Source organism: Actinia tenebrosa, unplaced genomic scaffold (genome assembly GCF_029948245.1).
Source record: "Actinia tenebrosa isolate PJP-AT-01 unplaced genomic scaffold, QUT_ActTen_1.0 PGA_scaffold8__29_contigs__length_14323225, whole genome shotgun sequence".
Taxonomy (NCBI): Eukaryota; Metazoa; Cnidaria; class Anthozoa; order Actiniaria; family Actiniidae; genus Actinia; species Actinia tenebrosa.
Genome location: NW_028292585.1, coordinates 3,775,547 through 3,795,803, shown reverse-complemented (window position 1 = coordinate 3,795,803; position 20,257 = coordinate 3,775,547). Strand labels below are relative to the sequence as shown.

Here is a 20,257-nt window from a genome sequence, read left to right as displayed (position 1 = left end):
GTATTATTTCTTTTTCTGCTGGTAACAGATGGAGAAAAAAGATCGATGCATCTGTTTAAATGGATAGGTGGTTTGTGTGACTTTAAAGTTTACTATTTGTTTTTCATTGTTTACAAACAGAACAGACAGACTTTGTTATTCATTTTTTCAGACAGACAGACAGACCAAAAATAAATAGCTAGACACAGGAAACCCAGTTTGAGAATTTAATAAAGTATATGGTCCCAAATATTTAAGTGAAGTGTATTCTTCCTTCCTAAAAAGTAATGCCTGATCAACAATTGACACGTACCTTCAAGGGTGTAGGATCGTTCATACCCTTGGTGGTAAGACGCATATTTATAGCACATTGCTGTTGTGGTCCCTAAAACTAAGGCCCTATCTGAGTCTGACTGCCCTCTTCCCCGAGTTACACTGGGTGGGCTAATTTATCATGCATGTCTTTGGAAAACTCCATCCACCATTTACATAAGAATAATTTTTAACTTGTCTTGGTTAAGTGGGACAACTCGGTGGGTGATACTTCTTGTATCGGCTGGTAGGGTAACCTGGGAGGTGAAACTAGGTGAGACAACTTTTCCTTATATAAATAACACTTAACTAGTGTACTCAGGGCGAGACATGCAGATCAAACACTAAAATGTGCTTGCATGTTAATTTGTAACCCAACCTAGAGAAAACTACCAATTGGGCTTTCTGTGTCAAGACCTAAGTTTTTTTACTGGAGAATACTTCAGTAAAAACCTTGTAAAGTTGTTTCGTGGGGGAGGGCTGTCTCTGGACCCTGAGACTCTGTATAAATAGGACCTCACAGAGCTGTCCGGGTGCAAGATATTTCAAGCTAGGGGAGGTCAAAACACCCTTACTAAAGCGGTTCTCATATAACATCCACATACATCTTAACGCATTATATACTGCAGAGGACTTCTGCCATAGCTAACATGTTAAGCTGTCAAAACTATTATAGTTTATACGGATGGGAGAAAGGCTTTCTAGAATTAATCTTTGGTTATAAAAAAAAATCTATTCACATCCTTGAACCAAAAGTACTATCTGAATGCACTATATCCAAAGTTATGTTTGCTTTTGAAAAATCTACCATAACTATCAATATATCTTAATGTTGGAATTTCCAAGTTCTGTCTTGCTTTCAGAATACAAAATATTACAGAGAAATTTCACTCACCTGAGAGACGGTTTACTCTTGATCCACGAGGAGGATGTATACTACAGGTCACACTTAAAAAGCCCGCCATTTTGAAGGGACGTCGATATGAACACCGATTTAAGTTGACAAATAACCTGCTTGTGTCTCAAATTGTGGGTTGTCGTTGACAGAGAATCTTTATAGCGAATTCAAACCGTTTTTAAAGTAGAATTTGAAGTAGTTCACGCTCGTGCAAAATTAGGCAACCAATTCTCGAATGAGAAACCGAGCAGGATTGGGTCTAGCTCATAGACAAATGAGATTTAAATTGTTATCTTTTCTTAATTTCATATGCTTGAGGGGATGTAGCTCAGTGGTAGAGCGTCCGCTTTGCATGCGGAAGGCCCGGGGTTCGATACCCCGCATCTCCACTTTTTCCTCATGCTTTCTTTATTTAAAAGTACATTTTTACGGCTTAAATTTTACTCAATATATTATAATATTACTTACTTTCAGGATTTCGTGCCATTTTCTGACTTGCAGATCCAAATGTACCCCTGTTTAATTTCGAAGCCATAGCTCAGAATTGGAACAAATATAAACTTTCTCAAAAATAACAAATAAATAAATGAATAAATATAAATAAACATAAATCAATCAATCAATCAATCAATCAATCTTACATTTATCATGTAGTTAGTTTTAATACTCCACATATGATTTTAAGATGAAAATATTTTATTAGAATATAGACTTTACATTTGCTCACAAAAACACTTTTACAAGGTTCTTTAAAATACCGTTTTCCAGTTAATACACAGATAACATATTCATAAATATATATACCGCATTCTATTTTTAGCAACAGTATTTTTTAGGAAGAAAGTAAGATTTTGAAAAGTTCACTACGCACATCCACTCGTAAAAAGTCGTCGCGTATTTTGAATAAATATTTTTCAATTTCTTTACATTTTGGTCGAAACTGCTTTTCAACATTTAACAGTAAGTCTTTATTCTTTCAAACTAAACGTCTTTGTTTAAAGAAAGCTTTAGACTAACCAATAAAGAATCCTTCGTCTCCTACAAGTTGATGATAATTCGGGGTTTTATTATTTCCTTTTTTCAAGACAAAAACACCAAATCTTTCTTCTCGAAAGCAGTTTCTCGTACGAGTGGGAAACACATACCGGTTAAAATGACTCTCAAAATTTTTTCCGCTTTCAACCAATTAAAAAAACTGAGAAATTCTTAATCATCCAATCACAACGCTTAAATTCGGCAACCATTTAATAGCATTTCTTTTCCATTTCTTTTTTTGCTATATAAAGTATGTGTACGTGTGTGTGTGGTTTTCAGTTTGCAGGGTGTGTCGGTTCACTTGGGTGGGTGTGACGGACTTGGGTGGGTGTGACGGACTTGGGTGGGTGTGACGGACTTGGGTGGGTGTGACGGACATTGGTGGTTTTGCTCAACATTTCTAAATAATTTTCAATCTACGACAAATAGGATTTTCTAATTATAATGAAGCTATTAGCATCAATTTGAAATACTATACAATACATCGTATTGAGGGATATAAATCCAACCTAATGAACTACCTTTGTATCTAGTTATTTTACGCGAACGCCCAAAAATTCCAATTGTCGAACAAATTTTGAAATTTTCAAAACTCGAACAATAACAAGTATTCTGTTCGTTGCGTTTAAGCAAGTGAGGTGCATATATTCTGAGTAACTTGTCAATTTGAAACATCATCGGTCACCTCACGAATTCCACATATAAATAAAATAAGTTATTTCTTGAGATATTCTACATTATTGTTGAGAATAAATAATGATATTAAATAATAAATGAAATAATCTCTGATGAGAAATTTCATCTTGATGCATCGAAGTGTTAACAATTCGATCATCGCTTACCCATAATCCTTTGCAGTTTTTCAACTTTGTCATCATCAATTAAATACGATTAAATAACATTTGTAAAAACTCCAATAAAAATATCTATCCTAATAGTGAGTTCATTATCACGTGAGAGATATGTGCTCAACTAAAAATAATGATGCAGTCTGCGTTCGGTTTGTCATCCGAGGTTGTCTCATGCGACCAGATTTCTTGACTCCAAGATACCATTCTTTTCTGTAGACTGACTGGAACATTGTAAAGCCCTTATAATAGTCTTCCACAAACACACATCTTGGAATATTGTTGCCTTTAGGCTACGAATAGAACAAAAGACACCACATTAAGTTAATATTTTTAACATGTTTTCGCGCGTAGGTGTTAATTATAACGATCCTTGAAAAGCGGGAGGGCTGTAAAATTTTCGCTGGTGTTGTGATTTGAAAACCAAAAATGCTTTTTCTTACTTAACTCATCGATCGAGTGTTTACTATGATTACGAACTAGCTTGCATAATATGAATTATATTAGATGCTTTCTTTTGTAATTGTAATTTTGGAATCATTCCTGAATTGCGTTAACCGACCGTGAACCGGGATTGGCGCCATTTTTTCCCAAGGTTTGACCTAACTAACCTCTAATACAAGTCGACCAGCGCTGCTCACACAAATGTAGGTGTTTTCTTGTTTAGACTTGATACGTATATGTCCCATAAGGTTGACAGACTCAAGGATCATAAGAGCTGGAAGAGAATCAAAAGACAGGATAAGTGTTCAGCAACACTGCAATCAGTAAATACATTTTGAAGACAAGAAAATCAATTTCAACAACTATCAGCTCATTAAGTGCAAGATGTGCAGAGCTTTGGCTGTAGCACAACTAGTTAAATGATTTCTAGGTTACAGAAGTTTAAATGAACAAGTTGCTTATCGTGCATGCTTGTCCGTCGTTTTAGGCGGGAAATCTTTGTAAAGAGATTCCGCGGTTTCCTATTGGTCATGCAACCTTTGCGGCTGGAAAAGAAACCGTTTTGCGAAGAAGCTACCGTTTTGTTTTCAATGTAAGAAGTATTGCATAGAAAATAAGTTCTTTCTAATGGAAAGGAAGCTTAGTTTAGTTTAACTGGACAAAACAGTTTTTGTTGTAGTTATTGGCATTCTTATTAACGCCATCTCATTATAGGTCTAACTGCATAATTGAAATTTTCGATAATCCTAAGTCATTATTCTTCCTTATATCGAAGTCATTCTCTATATTTTCATGGCTGAATATTCACCTGGAATTTGAAAAATCGTTCTACACCCAAAATACCTTCTGTAAGATGGAGCTCATTGTCCATCTATCACTGACAAGCTTTAATGCATGGGTCTCAATTCTCTTTGCAGGGGACCCATACTAAAAATCTCAGCTTGCCCAAGACTGGATTTTAGATGAGAAGAACACCATTGAAGGCTGTTGGTCGAGATAAGAAAGCCATGTCTGGCTACCTAATGCCGGCTTTGACATGGGACTGCTAAAAAAAGAAACCACAAGACTTGCTTCCTTGACTTAGAACATGTTAGAACACCTTGTCTGTCGTGAAACCTTCTCATTTATTGTGACTGTCACTCGAAAACCTTGAGGGGGGAAGACTAGTTCTCGTCCAGAAAAAGACTCGCAAGATTTTGTGCTATGATTATCAATTTTGAGGTTTATCGTGGAAGTCAGTTGCTGGGAAGTATTTAGTAATAAGAGATGGTCGTTTCTTCAATCGTCGATAAACTCGTCAGTGCTCCCAGAGATAAAGACTCCGGGAGAACTCGGCGTGTGGGGAATATACGCTCCCATCTGCTATCTATTCCATAAGTGGCTTTAAAATTGTTTAAGGACCTTTGACAGATGTGTGGAGAGCCGACAAGGGATGCTTTTCCTTGGGAACTATGCGGCTCAAACTCTTCACGGCTTTACCGAGTCCAGTTAATATTTTTTACCCCGTTGGGTTAAATGTCGATTATTAGCGCGCTGATACGCGGTCATTTTGAAAGTGGCCGAAAATGAGAGGGTATCGATGGAATTAGTGGGGTATATCGAGTTGCTGATAAGCTTGAAATCCGACATAAGTATCTGCAGATAGTATAACGGGCTTTTAATGAACATGGGATGGGTTATTATCGGCGAAAATGGTCAGGAAGTACACCTAAGGACAAAATTGAATGAAACAATTTTAAAAAAAGTTTGCGAAAGTCTATCTGAAAATGCCGCGTTGGATGCTTGGTCTTCGATTAAAAAAGAAAAGAAAAAAAACGAAGGCCATCTTATGTGACCTAATGAGTGGGCTGTGAGTGGCCTTCGCACTTTGTGCATTCACAAATGCATTAATGAAGAATCGTAATACCCCGTTGAAGGCGATTTCCTGTCCCAAAGACCGTGTGAACTTCTTGGCTATCGCTAAGTATATTTTCAGTTACGTAGATCATCGCGTTCGATAGTGATGACAACTTGCATTTTTGAAATAAAAAACCTCCAAGGTTTCCTTCTTTTTCTAGATGTTCAAGGTAAATTTATTCGTTTTTGACCAACCCACACAATACCTTGGTAAATGGAAGTACTAGTACAAGTATAAGATTTTCTAATGAGATTTGGAGACTAATTATAGCAATGCCAATGAACAATTTCTTTCTAATTGTTTAGCACGGGATGCGATAATTGAATTTGAGTCTAGCTTTAAAACTTGAGGTTTTCTTGAAATTTTACTGGTAAAACAGTCAAGTGGTTCATCCTTAATTTAACAATCTGTCAATATTGTCATTAAGAATCCCTTTGTTCCAAAAAAACCCTTATAGATCTAAGGGGTGTCTTTTGATCTAGACTAAATTCTATTTCTTTGAACAATGTTTACAAAGTAATTTTTAACAAGTTTTTGACAGCTTTTCCGTTTTTTCCTAGAATAGATCTTTGTTTTATTGACTCAAAGTAGAAGCGGACATAAGTGAGTAAGGCTATTGTAGATGTGAAATCAGGTATTGTCGGAGGTCATTGTAGATATGAAATATTGTAATCATCATAGCTGATGGTATTCGAATTATCTAGTCAACCGCCTTATTCGTAACAAGCCGGCTGCACGAAATTTCAAAGACTCGTCTTTAATGACTATTTGCAACTTTGACGATATTTTGAATGGTTCCAAAGATGTAAATAAACAATAATAGACATCTATAAACTAGTAGTTGTTTGTGAAAATAATAATATTGGTCGATAATCAAAAAATAAACGCTAAAGTGTTAAATGAATTAAGTAAATCTCGTGATCTTCCTTTGTCTACGACATTTCAGAGTCGATGTTAAAGTTGATTAGGCCGGATACAGTCTTAGGAAACAAATATAAACGATTTCTGTACGATGTCATTGTGTGCGGTTTGTGTATAGCGTAGCGAGTCATTGCTGTTTCGGGCCAGAAGGTGACAGTGCGCTATTTCGGCCCAATTGATCAGGGCACTGCCGGCCTTTTTGTGAAACCCTATCGTATCTACGGTGAGGTATCTTTGAGACCGTATTCACTGAGGCCTAGAGCCTTAGCCCGCCACAAGAAAATTCAAAGATTTTTTAAAAACAAGAAATCCTTCAATGGCTATATTGAGATATTGATAGATAACAATGTATAGTGTCATTTTGAATTTCAGTTAGGACTATTAGTTCACTTACCATTGGGGTCGGTATCTAATGCCTTTGCGTCAATATTCGATCCAACTACTCTCAAATGCATTCGATAACTCCTAGAATATATTCGTACAGTTCTTGTATATCTCACTCCATCAGAAGCAAAATCTTGCTGAAATGTATTGAAGAGAAAACTTAGCTTCTTAACCAAAACTTTTGAAAAATAACATCTTCTTTCGACGTTCCAGAAGGCGAGTAAAGTTCTGCGCGCGTTACCTCATAGTACAAGATCTAAATTAATACAGCGACCCTGAGTGATGAGGTCGCCGGCCGGTGATAGAACTTTCATTTATCAATAAGAATGTTTGAAACTTAATGCGTACTGAGAATGCATTACTGAAGCGCGCGAGGAATACTAAAACTATATAAATTAGTAATAAACATGCGCTTTAAACATGAAATTATTTATAAATTTACTTACCAGAAGTGAATTTAATTGTTTATCTTGAATAGGAACTGCTGAGGACCTGGAGGTGATTAAAGATAACTTAAATGAAAGGCTGATTAAGCAGAAATTTTTGAAGTGACAGCAAATGTTTGTAGTGGTGTATTACATCATGTAGATCAACTACAAAATGTACATCAAATATTTCAGAATTTGTACATAAAAATAATGTACATGACTTTACTTTCCAAGAAGTTATTAATAGTCAGTGAGAAATTTTTGACCGGGTCAATGTGAACTTTGATGGGAAGATTTGGAAACACACGAGAGACACGGGACACGAGCTGCATATTCTGCTTCTATTACACAGGCAAATCCACAGAAAAATCAAATCTTACCTCAAAATAAAGTAAAATATCAAAATTAAAGAACAAATCCACGGACTTCCAGACATTTTCCTTGTAATTCTCTTGAGGTTCCGCGTCGTTTTCGCTAAGCAAATATCAGCTGCGTCGATAGTCGATTTGTCGTGGTCTGACTGTAACTGAACAGTCTGTGTGAACTTACAAGTCTTTATAAACATGCCGACCAACGGCATTGCTTCAGATTCTACCGCAGGAAGTTTGTTGAGTGTTCTAGCCAACACCTAGGATTTGTGCTCCAAAATTTCCGCCACAATCGGAAAGTATATGTAATTTGTTACGCATTGACGGCCCGGGGGATACATCGATAGTTATTCGCTCATACCGCACATAGGCAGAAAAGAACAGCTTCTTATGTACTGAGATCAGGTGTAGACTGTGCACTTGTGCGACCCGGAAATCACATTCCGATTGGGATGCGCTTAAGTTTCAGCTTCTGTCACTCTACATAACGTGACGGCATACAGCAGGGACTATACCGAGTTTAAAGCGCATTATCTTTAACTTTGACATTTTTAAGAGTCAATCGAGAAAGTGCTCAAAAGTCGTTGATTTAGAATTGACTTTAATCATCGAGGAACGATTAAAAAGCGCCCGATTTAGAATGAAATAAGCTATTCATGATTTAGAGTGATAGCATCGAGTTCAATATCATCAAAAGCGCAATAGAAAAAATATTTTAATCTTACTACTGTAACATCAAGGGGTTTCTTTTTATCAAGAAGGAAGTTAAAAAATGACATCATTATTGACGTCGGGTCTTGATAGCCAATCACATGTGATCATCAACGTGGCGGGAAATGGACCGGAAGTGACGGCAATTTCCCACCTTTCGTCGATGTTTACCCGGCGAAAGCGCCGACTATCTTTACGGGCAACATTCTTCCGTGTGGTAAAATATCTTCTATATTTTATTACTCTGTAAAATAATAATAATGATAGCAATAAATAAATATTCAATGGTCTTTGCTCGTTCCTTTCTTCCTGTATTGGATTAATCTATTATTTTGATAAGGATTTGCAATAAATTCTAATTCTTAAAGGGCTATGAAACGTAAAGCTCAGTGCGTAGAACTGAGACGGGGTGGAATCAAAATGATACGGATTTTCGTAAACTCGCTTGTAATGATACTAAAAATGGCAGTAGTAGTTTCTAATGTTGCTGATATAGAAATTTTTGGATATTAGCTTTATAATGCTGTTACCGGCCGTACAGAGGTCAAACCCTCGCAGTTTGCCTCGTAATTTTCTTACGTATTAGTTCATCATGCATAACTAGAAACCAATATCGAAGACGTAAAAGCTAGTGACCACCCTCAATGCCTACATATCTTACTAACCACCTCATAATTGTACGCGACTTTTTGCTGCAAACGAACTAGTACGAGAAAAAAATATCATAAATGTAGATAATCTTGCATCTCGACTGAAAGCGATAAGAAATATCAGAAAAAGTTGTAGAACAAAACAAAAGAAAACAGGAATTAAAAAGCGGGAAACAGCAAAGCGCTTTCACTTTGCGCGATGCTCGGGATCCATTTAAAATTTACGTAATTTTTTTTTTTAATAGAAACGATAACAAGATGGAAGCGTGGAGGGGGAAATTCAAAAAATAAACTCGATAAAAATGAGTCAAACAAAAAATATTCGATTTTAAGGATGATCTTGTTAGTTTTGCAACGACAACACCTAACAAACACATCGTTTTCATTTGATTATTATTCTATGTAGTCTTAATTAATTACACCGAAAAGCATCCCACTAAAAAATTAGTTAACTGATAAGAACAGGACATCCGAAACTTTTACTTCTGATAATTACAAACAAACCTTCCTTGCTTTCATTCAGCATTATCCGGGTTTTCCACAAAATGATTGACATTTGTTTAGTTGTTATTTTTAGACTTCTAGCGCTTAGAATAAAACAAAAACATGTCAAAAACCACAGAATGCCAGGCTGTTGAAACTCTTACTACAAATTTACTTGTTAATGGTTATAATCCTTTCTCTAGACATTCATCAGAAAGTATTCACTCAATTGGCTTACTTACGTGCGAGCGACAGCCACCCACAGTCTAGTAGCACTATACTGTACAATAGCACAATGAAATATTAAATGACTCTAAAAAGCAGACCGGATACCTAATAACTCCAAATATTAGTAATATGAATTAGAAATCAGTTTCTGTCTTTTTGGAATTATTAGAGAATGTGTTTTTTCCTCAGTGATCTGAAGTGACACAGTTTACGTCAGCAGTGAAAGAATAAATTAGTGGAATATTTACCGCGCTGAAATTAGCAGCCAACTCGGCAGCCAACTCAAAAATGTCATATAATGCATCCTATGCAACTCAAATAAGATTATTCATCTGTACTAAGTTAATTTATGGAGTTTCGTTCTTTAATTGAGCTAAATAAATGAAACATATATATTTTAGTAGTCATTGAGTATCAAATCAGTATCATGAACATTGACATGCTTGATGATGTAAACTTAACTTAACCTAAACAGTTATCTTTACCATCGTGCATTGTAAAATATGAATTTAATGTATACTGTGCTTCTTTGTGTCATTTACCATGCTTTCCAATGAAAACATATTCTTATATCGACATTTTTTTAAGGAATGCGTTCAGTATATGGGACAAAGTAGATAATGCTCTCACCAGTCAAGTGTCGTTTTGTATTATTTAAAGAATATCAGTTTATAAATCAAAGTCTATTTTTTATTGATTGAATGATACTATTTAAAAGATCTATAAGAAATAAAACTGACTGTTTAAGTTTTTAAGTTAAAAATTAACGTTAACACGCACTTGATCTTTATCTTTTGCGTGAGGTAGCGCCGTTATTGACTCTTATAGCGCATTTAGTTTCAATTCTCATTCAAGTTCTTTCTACCATCGCTTTTCTTTTGATAATGAAGTTTGCTGATAAGAAATATTTTAAGGTAAGTAAACTTATTCATTGGCTGATTTGTAAAATTTGTAGTTAAATGATAGCACATTTAAGATCATCACGTTGTTTCAGGCCAAGCGTCATTTGCAAAAGCACTCAATAGACTATCTGAGACTTGGAACCATCTTTGGTTGGTTTTTCAATGAAAATGAAAAGCCATCGATATCCAAAAAAGATGGCTTTATTGTAAGATCGACTCAAGAATATTTCAGAAGGACTGAATGTTCAGCACGGGAAGTGAAAGCCGTCTACAACGCTTGGACAAAGGACATCGGCGGTGCTAGAAGCTACGCACTTAATTTTCAGGAAAAAAACAGTGTTCGTAGCGTTCTCTCAAGAAAAGGCGAGGTAGGTTCATATATTTGTCCAAAATTTATAAGTTTTTTTTATTGATTTGAATGGATTTTGATTTTGTTTTTGAAAATGGTTTCCGGCCAAACATGCCAGAGTTAAACTATAATCATGCCAATCAAGATTTTTACCAGCTATCAAGCAGTTTGGTATGCCGAGATAACAGAGCCAAAACAAACCGTCTGAACTGTTTAAATGATTAAACTAAATTTTTATTGTTACTTTAAACAAAAGTTTATGAAACTTTTTGGGGACAAAGTATGTTATATTTATGAGGACAGCTATATTCCAGCTCGGAAACTCAGAGCGTGGGCAAAGCTTGTATGTGTACTTAATGGTAGTGGCTATTAACAAATGCAACAAAAGCTGCGTTAACATACCACAATAAGCTAAAGAAACAGTTTATCAGTGAGTACCCTCGACATATAAAGCTACACATGTGCTATACTATACTATTATACTATTCATCTAAGCTACAGCCTAGGGTTACAATTCCTCAACGTTGACAGTTCAGGGAGTAGTATATCCCTTGGCGTATCATGACCTTTGTTTAAATTACGTTATCCGGTAATTCTTATCGTATCATTTTGGAAAGGTTTTAATTTGTTTTCAATTATGTTGTCAATCATTGTAAAACAAAAAATAAGAAATGTTTTTTGTTGTATTAAATAAATAGAAAAGTACCTGGGAATGTGCGCATGAATTGATAGAAGATAATCTAATGAACTAATGAATGACGACTAATAAATGAATCAAGTTATTATATAAATCGGACTGGATGCATTCAATGGGTGGATCGACACGTAAATGGATGAATGGTCGCATTAATTGAGTCGAATAAAATTTTGACGGATTAAATAATAAATGAATACGCCTGCATTAATTTTGGGAAAGAAGAAAAAAGAAAATGAAGAAAATGCATGAATAATAATGATATTCATTGTTAATAAATCGTTTTTAATTAACAATAATAACTCAATAATTGGTCTGAAATAGGAAAGGAGAAAAAAATTAGATTAATTACAGTTTTCTTTTACAATTTCTAAAATTTGATAACACCAGCGTTAAGATGTACTAAAATATTCCCATTCATTCCCATTCATTGATAAACTGTGTAAACATAACCATCCTCTATCCAAATTCTGAAAATTTTCGTTTATAATTCACAAATCCGAGTAAAAAAATATTTCTGGCAATTTTAATGTCTAAATGAATACACAATATGAACAATAATGATGTTTATCACCTACAAGATTATCATTCAAAGAGTACAAAATTTCTTTTCTAAAGAAATCTTTTTATAAAGTCCTGACTCCACCGGCAGTTATGAGCAGAAATCGGTGAATTTGATGAATTTATGTAAGTATGAATGAAGGAGTAAATAGAATAATACAAGAAGAACCGAACTAAGAAGTAAACGGAAAAATGAATTTGCAAATGTCTAACAAATATAAAGAAGGACAAAAGGGGAATAAAATCCTGCAAGACGGAAATTGCCCATTACCCCACCCTTATCATTTTTCTAATGGTCCATATCCCTTAATAAAAGAACAAATGGATGAATACATACAAAAGTTGCTAAAGAATGGTTTGACGGACGCAAATAGAGTGAAATAACAAATGGCCGATTGTCATAAATAAGTGCACAAATGAAAAAATAAATAATTGAGTGTGAGTTGAAAAAGATGAATGAATAAATGAATGGATGGATGGGTAAATGTTATGGATGAGTGCGTGAATAAAACGATTAGTGAGTGAATGACATGAATTGAATGAATGAATGATATAATGAAGATATGCATGAATGAATAAATGAATGAATGTATGAATTGTTTAATGGACGCATTAAAGGGGAATGTTGTGAATGAATGCGTGAATGAATGGATGGCTAAATGGATCACATGACTGAATTTTAGGGGTGCAATGTATGGTAAAATAAAGATATGAATGGATGACCTGCAGGAAGAATGGACGGAGATATAGGTGGATTTGATTTGTGAACAAATAACAAAAACGATAACAACTGACATATAATAAAATTGAGAACTGACATACGAAGGATCAACGGCCCTGGGGACGCCGGGGGTAATCGTGCGGGGATGCTCGTCGTATCTCTTAGGGGTAAAAATCAGCGATTTGGTCTCTTTTAGTGCCGTAAAGTTGATATGATAAGCAATTCAGCACTTTCTGGTATCTTTTAGGGTGTTGAAAAAGGAACTAGCTCATCGCAATCATCGCATGTATACAAATCCAGTCATTAATTAATATTTAACAAAAGAATCTCTGGTGTATTTTTATAGAACAGTAGGAACTCGTGGATAAATTGAATCACCGTAAAAAGCTTTGTGAAACTGACGTTTCGGATGTTAGTCCTTCGTCGGAGTAAGTGGAAAGAAAATATGAGAAGGGATGAATAAATTATAAATACTAAGATGGAAAATAAAGTGACCAATGAGAAATAAGCATATGAAAAAATAAAAATAAACAAAAGGACCGAAAAAAACAATAAATGAGAAATGGAAAGTGAAGCATGACTAATTAAAAGTGAAGTGTTGATTCATCCCATGGGGACTGACAGTGCCAAGTGAGTGAATAAGCCGCATTTCTAACGTTTTGCGGGAATTATTACCGCCGTGCAATAAACTTAAACCAAAGACAATGATGTTACATTATGTTACATTATGTTAGATTTATTATGTTGTATTTTGATAGTATTGTTTTTGTTGTATCTCTTATTGGTTAAAAATTGCCAAGCCACGCCCTTTTGGAAAAAACGTCCAATATCTTTTAGGGTTATTTTGAAAAATTTCCGACGAGCATCCCCGTAAGTTTACCCCTGAGTCCCCCCCTCCTCCTCCCGGGTCAACGGCACAACCAAATGACTGAAAGAATGAACCGATTGAAGGGTTGGAAGATCTGTCATCAGATCTGTCAACCGGGAGGACGGGGTTCGAATTCCAGCCGGACAATCACTCAGGGTCTTAAAATGATCAAGGTGAGAATGTTCTAGCTTTGTAATTAGTTCGGTATATAACTGTGCATTGAGACGTTATTGAAATGGACTATATATAACACTGCATTACACTACAATAATAATTTAGCCTTTTAAACAACTATTTCGTCATTGATGATGTTTAAAGATTAAAGGATGATATCCTTTACTCTAATTAAAGGTTTTTTGAGTCTGACTTATAATAAAATTTTTCAAAACGTTTTCAAAAGTGATGAAGGTACTAGCCAGAACGTTTTGAAATATTCTATTGTATGTCCTAGTAAAAAATCTATCATATTTTATATAGTATTATATTATTTGGATTATATCTGGCACATGTTAGAGACAAATGAACTTAAATTTTTCAATTCAATCGGTAGAGTTTTGATGGCATTTATACTGAAAACAAGTACGAATGTCTGTCCAAAGGCCAAAAAGCTGAAAAAGAATCATTTGAAGCTGTCCAAGAGAAAAGCAACGTAAGTATGCTTAAGTTTCATATTACTTTTTAATTTGTTTCTTACAATAACCTTTCCTTTTTCATTTAACATAGCGCACATGTTATGCTTATGTTCACTGCTGTTTTCCAATGTAGGTTTTTGAAAACAAACGAAATCTGAGGAGAAAACGAGAAGTAAGTCTACTTTTTTACATTACCAAGATATTTACCAAAATATGTGAAACAACTTACTAGAATGGAATCTTACGGAATACTTTTCTAGTGACGGTATTTCGATAATAGAGTGCTCACATTATATCCGTGAAGCAAATACTAGTTTTTAGCGCTAAATAGTGATAATTAAACAATAGCAAACAAAGGATTCTGTATGAAATAATACTAATTAGTACTATTTAATGTTCACGGTTTTAGTGCGTGCACTCTAAACAAAAGACGTCGATAACCCAGAGCAAATGACTTATTTGGTAAAGGTTTACACGATGGAAATTTATATGAAATGTCTAGAATAACTAAAACTCAAAGTTCACTTCAAGAACTCAATATCGTTTAAAATTTCGTTTTCGTTTTAAATTTTTAGAAATCAGTTAAACTGAAAGATTTTGTGGTCACTCCACTCTTGTTTCCTAAAAGAAAACCCAAATCAAGCGTCGTACAGAGTTTAGCAGATACGGTTTCCAAGGTAGGATACTTATTTACCAAAAATCGTACGTCCTGCTCTAAATAATCAAGACTAAAGATTTTGTTCAAAATAGGAGAAGAAAAATATTGTGGCAGAACAAAAAAAGACACAAGAAGACACCACAGCTCTATTAGCAGAGGTAGCTTGCATCAACCTTACTGTGCATCTCGTTTGAAATAGCCAGAGCCGCTGCATAAACAAACAAATATATTGTTTTTCTTTGCCCATTGCAGCCAACAAATGATGTTGAAATGGACAGTTGTGGTGAAAAACTCAAACCAACGATAGTGCTTGAGGTAGGAAAAAAATCATTAATTCCAAAGGTATGCCTGCCGTCTATAATAATGAACTGACATATTTGCTGAACGACAGAATGATGGCGTCGATTGAGTGGTGAGCGAGTGTACAGTGGTAGCATATGTTATGATCACTTATTATTCTGAACTAGTGACTGTTATACGGACGATGCACTGACCCATCTTACCATTTTTTTTGGTGACAGACAGTTAACCATAGTGGTTAACTAGTGGTTAACAGAATGCCTGTTTTTGTCATGTTTCTGACCTAAACGTTTTTTATTATAACGGAAAACCCCTTTTCTCTTTGTGCAAGTTTTTCACTAATATAAAATTCCCCTTTACGTATTTTAGCCAAATAATGATGACGCAAATGGGCTTGATGTTCCATGTGAAGAAGTCACACTAAAGGTATGTCATATTACTTGTTCTAATAGATGTAAATGACAGTTAATATACTCCAAAGCATTTGATTGCTTACGCGTGCACAATATTTCGAATATTTGTGAAATATTTGTTGTTAAAAGGCCGTGAAAGTGCAAAAACACAACACATTAGCGGTAGTTAATTTTTAAAGGTACCCTTTCTTTAGACCACGTTTCTGATAATAACTTTTTATTTTCTTATGAAGGACGACATCACAGTAGAGACTGTTTCAAGACTTACTCGTTCTATTGCTACAACAGACAGGGTGTTTTTCACTGCATCGGTACCCAATAACTCCACATCCGTTATGGAATCATTTGATTGGGATAAGATCAAACCATCTCGTTCTCGCCGAACGCATCTGGCTAAAGGATGGACTGATGTCGTTTACAAATATCTGAACAAACTCAACCCGTACTGCCCTTTTGTATTTAAAGGGCACAAAGCTAAGCGATTTTCTAGTCGACAGAGCACTGCCAGTTATTCATTTATTGCAAGTGGCCGCTGTGCTTTCAAAACCTGCCCTCTCCAATTTAAAGTTTTCATGTTATGCAGTGAAGAGAGGCAACGTATTTTGCATATTGCTTTTAACGGCGATGTGAAGCACGACCTGAGCATTAGAAAGGCTCGTCCCATCACCGGCGAAACAAGGCAAGAAATGGTTCAACATTTTAAAAAAACATCTGAAAAACCCTCCACTGCTCACAATGAAAAAGTAGACAACATTGAGAGTTCGTCATTTAGTGCTGGTAATTGGTCAGGTGCAGGTACAAGTGTCAATGTTGTTCAGCAAATTGCTAGTGAAGCTAGGCGTTTGTTGAGACTGAACGACAATGCCATTGTGTCATTGGACTCAATGCGCAAAGCATTCATGAACGAAGAAGGATTTTCTTCGCTTAAAATAAAGGGATATGTGCAATATATAGCTGCCTCTCCACTTGTCGTTCATCTTTGGACCGAAGGACAGATTCGCCTTTGGCACGACACCTGCCGCAACATGGTGGCATTTCTTGACGCTACAGGTACCATCATATCCAATTGGGATGACAATCGAGTTTTGTACTACACGTTGGTCGTTCCCAGCCCTGTTGCCGGAAAACCACCTTTACCAGTTGCAGAATTGATAACGAGCCGTCACAACGTGCCCACTATTCAACACTTCTTGCAATCCTTTAGGTACGCTGAGGGGCTTTTGTTTGGTCACAACAATGTTCGAACGCCAATGCAAATAGTCAGTGATCAGGGAAAAGCCATACTACTAGCATGCCTCCAGGAATTTAATAAAGAAACTGTGCTATCGTACCTCGAGCGAGCTTGGCGAATAGTTCACGGCAAAGGAAGTGAGAAGGATTTTACTTTAATGACACCTCATATCTGTTGTAGCCATTTGATGCACAACGCAAGTACCATCTGCAAAAAAATATGTAAAACTAACAGCAAACGTTGGTATTCTTTCTTGCTGTACTCAATATCTCTTCTTGTTAATGCCTGTACATTTGACGAGTTCCAACAAATTCTTGAAGACATATCCCTTCTCTTTCTGACCTCCCACAACTGTCCCCAAGTTCAAAAAGCATATACACGAATTCAACAAAAAATTGAGAAATTAAACAAAGAGGAACCTCAGATAGAACACAAATGCACAGACGACTGTGCTAACATGGACGAGTCTTTTACAAAACCTGATGCTAAAGGTCCATTTGCAAAGAAGCTGTTTGAGATAACTCACAGCATGGAAGAACGTTCCAGTACGCTTGTCATGGGAAAAGACGAAAACCGATGCTATTCACCAGAGTTCATGGAATACTTAAAGCGTCTTCTCCCAATTGCACCTTTGTGGAGTAATTTTTTCCTCTGTAAAATTTCAAAATCAAGATTCCAATCTAAAAAAAATTCAAAAGAAGTAACAACCCAAGGTACGATCGAGAACTACATGAAGTTAATGAAAACAGACGACTTCAATGGAAAACACCATCTCCGCGTCGATGAATTTGTGTCTCTTCAAAAAACGTTTATTCAAGCTAGGTGCCGTTTATATGGCGACACAATACAAAAACGGGCTGTCATGCAATTGAAGCGAAAAAGAAAAGAAATGTGCTGTGATGATCTCGATCTCTATTCTGGATCAACCGAGCAATGGAACAAAAAGGTCAAACGATCGTCATCTCCAGATAAGCGCCGTGGACAGTTCCAGCAGCCACCTTCCAACGCAATGCCAAAAACCCCAGTCAACTCAAAAGTAAATTTAACCAAGAACACTTCTAGAAATTCAAACAAGTCAACGACAACAACTATGAAACCAATAAAAAAACAATCTTCAGCGTACTCAAATTATTTGACCAAGAATTTTAAATCATTTTCAAACAAAGGTAAAGATCTCCCAGCAGTCTCTAAAATAGCTTCTAAAAAGTGGAAGCGACTCACTGCCGAGGAAAAAGATAGCTATGATATGAATGACATAACTACTGGTTCTCTCGAATCCAGAATGCCAAAAGGTAAAAGAACGCCACCATCTACCAGCCCAAGTTGTCCTATTTTTTCGATAGGAATGAAAAACAAACACAACAACTGTTGGTTGAACGCTTTGTTGCAATCTTTCTCAGTTACCACTTTAGATGATATTACAACAGAGGACGCAAAACCACTATTTCCAATGATGTTCAATTACCTTGCCATGATTTTTACAAGACTTAAGGAAAGTGCAGATTATACAAGGCCATTGAATCCCACTGATTTACTCAAGCAATTACACAAAAAGGGTCTGAAGATTGGTAAGCAACACGATGTTCATGAAGCTTTCTCCAAAATTATGGAAATCTGCTCTTTCGACCTTGGTGGAACACCCATTCCTTTTTTTTCTACGTTTTGGGGCGCAGTGCAATACAAGAATTCCTGTTGCACTTGTGGAAATTCAAGAGAGAGTGAAGAGGATTCATTTCATTCACTTGCTGTGGAGCTCCCCAGAAACGGAATGACATCTTCAGTAAAGGACTGCCTCTTTGAATATTTCAAGGAAGAAGTTCTTATCGATGACAACAAATTAGAATGTGGGACTTGTCGTCAAAAGACTTGTCAAACACGACAGGGTTTTTTAAAAACCTGCCCCCAGAACTTTGTCTGTGTACTAAAACGTAATGATGTCACCGCAAATACTAAAGATCATTCTCCATTGACATTGGACATCACAATCGATGTATCACAGTTGAAGCACGAGGGCTCTCCACCCACTGAATACATATTAGCAGCTGTAATACTCCACAAAGGACAGGCGTTGAGTTCAGGTCATTATGTTGCCCTACAAATTTTCCCTGACAATGATACTGTAGTACTTTTTGATGACGAAAAGGTCGAACATAAAAACCTTGCATACTTGTCTAAAAGAATAGTCACAAGAGAAGTATACATGCTGTTTTATGTTAGAGTTAATGGAGAAAAAGATAAAAACACTGTACACTCAGCGGAGATCGAGGACGCGAGCAAGTATACCGATTTCAAAAGTGAATTCTCTCACAATAAAAGTGGTTTCGGCAGTGTAAACAACATACAAAGCGAAGACGGAGCGCAAAACGACAACAAACACAAGATTGAAGTTCACGATATAAGTATTGACGACGCACGTACAGCTGAAAATGAAAAACAGCAAGAACACAAATATATTTCACCCTATGACGCACTGGATATTACCAAAAAAAATGAAATCGTTGGGACAGTGAAATCGCTTAAAATATACGGACGGGATTTGAAAACCTTAGAACATCCTCCTTTAAATAACACATATGTATTACCGGACAACCCTGGAGAACTCAATGACACTATTATCTTGGCATACCTATATTTGATCAAACAAGCGTTGCTTTTGGAAAATAAAGAATGTGTTGTTTATGATACCAATTTTTTTTCGCAGCTTAGGTCAGTTTTTTCCCATTCTCCAACAAGTCCAAAGACAACGCAAGACCTCTTAAATCTCTGTCATTCACACTTTAAGAAAGTCGACTTGACAAGCGTTGATCACATCGTGTTCCCTATACACAGATCCATCCGTTATAGACATTGGGCTATTGCAGCTGTGGATGTCAATGTCAAAAAGATCACACTGTACGATCCTTTGCATAATGGCGATTTTCAAGAATGTCTGCTGGAAGCTAAAATGATTAAATGTTATCTATCTGCGATTGCAATAGTAAGGGGATATTGTAATTTTTTTGACGATTTGAATATTTCAATGGATAATCACCACCCAAAGCAAGACGATGCCGTTAGCTGTGGTGTTTTTTGTTTAAAATTTGTTCGGAACAAAATTCTTGGATCATCCTTTGAAGCCGTTCATCGAGCATCAATCATGGATGATATTTTACAAGGCGGTATTAAACATGACCGTAACTTTTGCGAAAAACTGACAATTGACATTGACTTACCCAAACGAAAACAGTGCGAACGTGGCTCTAAATGTACTCTCCGCTTTATTGCAAAAGATGATGCTTTTCTAAGGTACACTTGGAAGAAGGAAACGTCAGAAGGAGAGATCATCACACTTGAAGAAACCAG

The 20,257-nt window shown here is 36.0% G+C and overlaps 1 protein-coding gene, 1 long non-coding RNA gene and 1 other non-coding gene across 3 annotated transcripts; 2 read left to right on the top strand and 1 right to left on the bottom strand.

Moving 5' to 3' along the window:
- The first annotated feature begins 1,506 nt into the window (after positions 1-1,506).
- Positions 1,507-1,578, top strand: Trnaa-ugc (transfer RNA alanine (anticodon UGC)). Its single transcript has one exon. It is a non-coding gene; the product is annotated as a tRNA-Ala (tRNA).
- A 383-nt stretch (positions 1,579-1,961) lies between these two features.
- LOC116295092 (fibroblast growth factor 18-like) lies at positions 1,962-8,258 on the bottom strand. The gene is made up of 5 exons (XM_031702850.2): positions 7,527-8,258; positions 7,165-7,210; positions 6,729-6,855; positions 3,684-3,790; positions 1,962-3,365 (listed from the first exon to the last, which is right to left on the bottom strand). Exons 1-5 carry the CDS (start codon positions 7,724-7,726, stop codon positions 3,174-3,176), a joined length of 672 nt encoding a protein of 223 aa, XP_031558710.1. The 5' UTR covers positions 7,727-8,258; the 3' UTR covers positions 1,962-3,173.
- Positions 8,259-14,165: 5,907 nt separating this feature from the next.
- Positions 14,166-14,991, top strand: LOC148904993 (uncharacterized). The gene is made up of 3 exons (XR_016121841.1): positions 14,166-14,330; positions 14,447-14,485; positions 14,889-14,991. It is a non-coding gene; the product is annotated as an uncharacterized LOC148904993 (long non-coding RNA).
- Positions 14,992-20,257: the final 5,266 nt, after the last annotated feature.

Excerpts from the sequence above, each read along its gene's own strand:
- LOC116295092 (XM_031702850.2), bottom strand. The coding sequence starts at position 7,726 with ATGCCGTTGGTCGGCATGTTTATAAAGACTTGTAAGTTCACACAGACT. Across the intron at positions 6,856-7,164 it reads AACAATTAAATTCACTTCTG|CAAGATTTTGCTTCTGATGG; the intron begins GTAAGTAAATTT and ends AATACATTTCAG. Across the intron at positions 3,791-6,728 it reads ATTAGATACCGACCCCAATG|CTCTTATGATCCTTGAGTCT; the intron begins GTAAGTGAACTA and ends ATTCTCTTCCAG.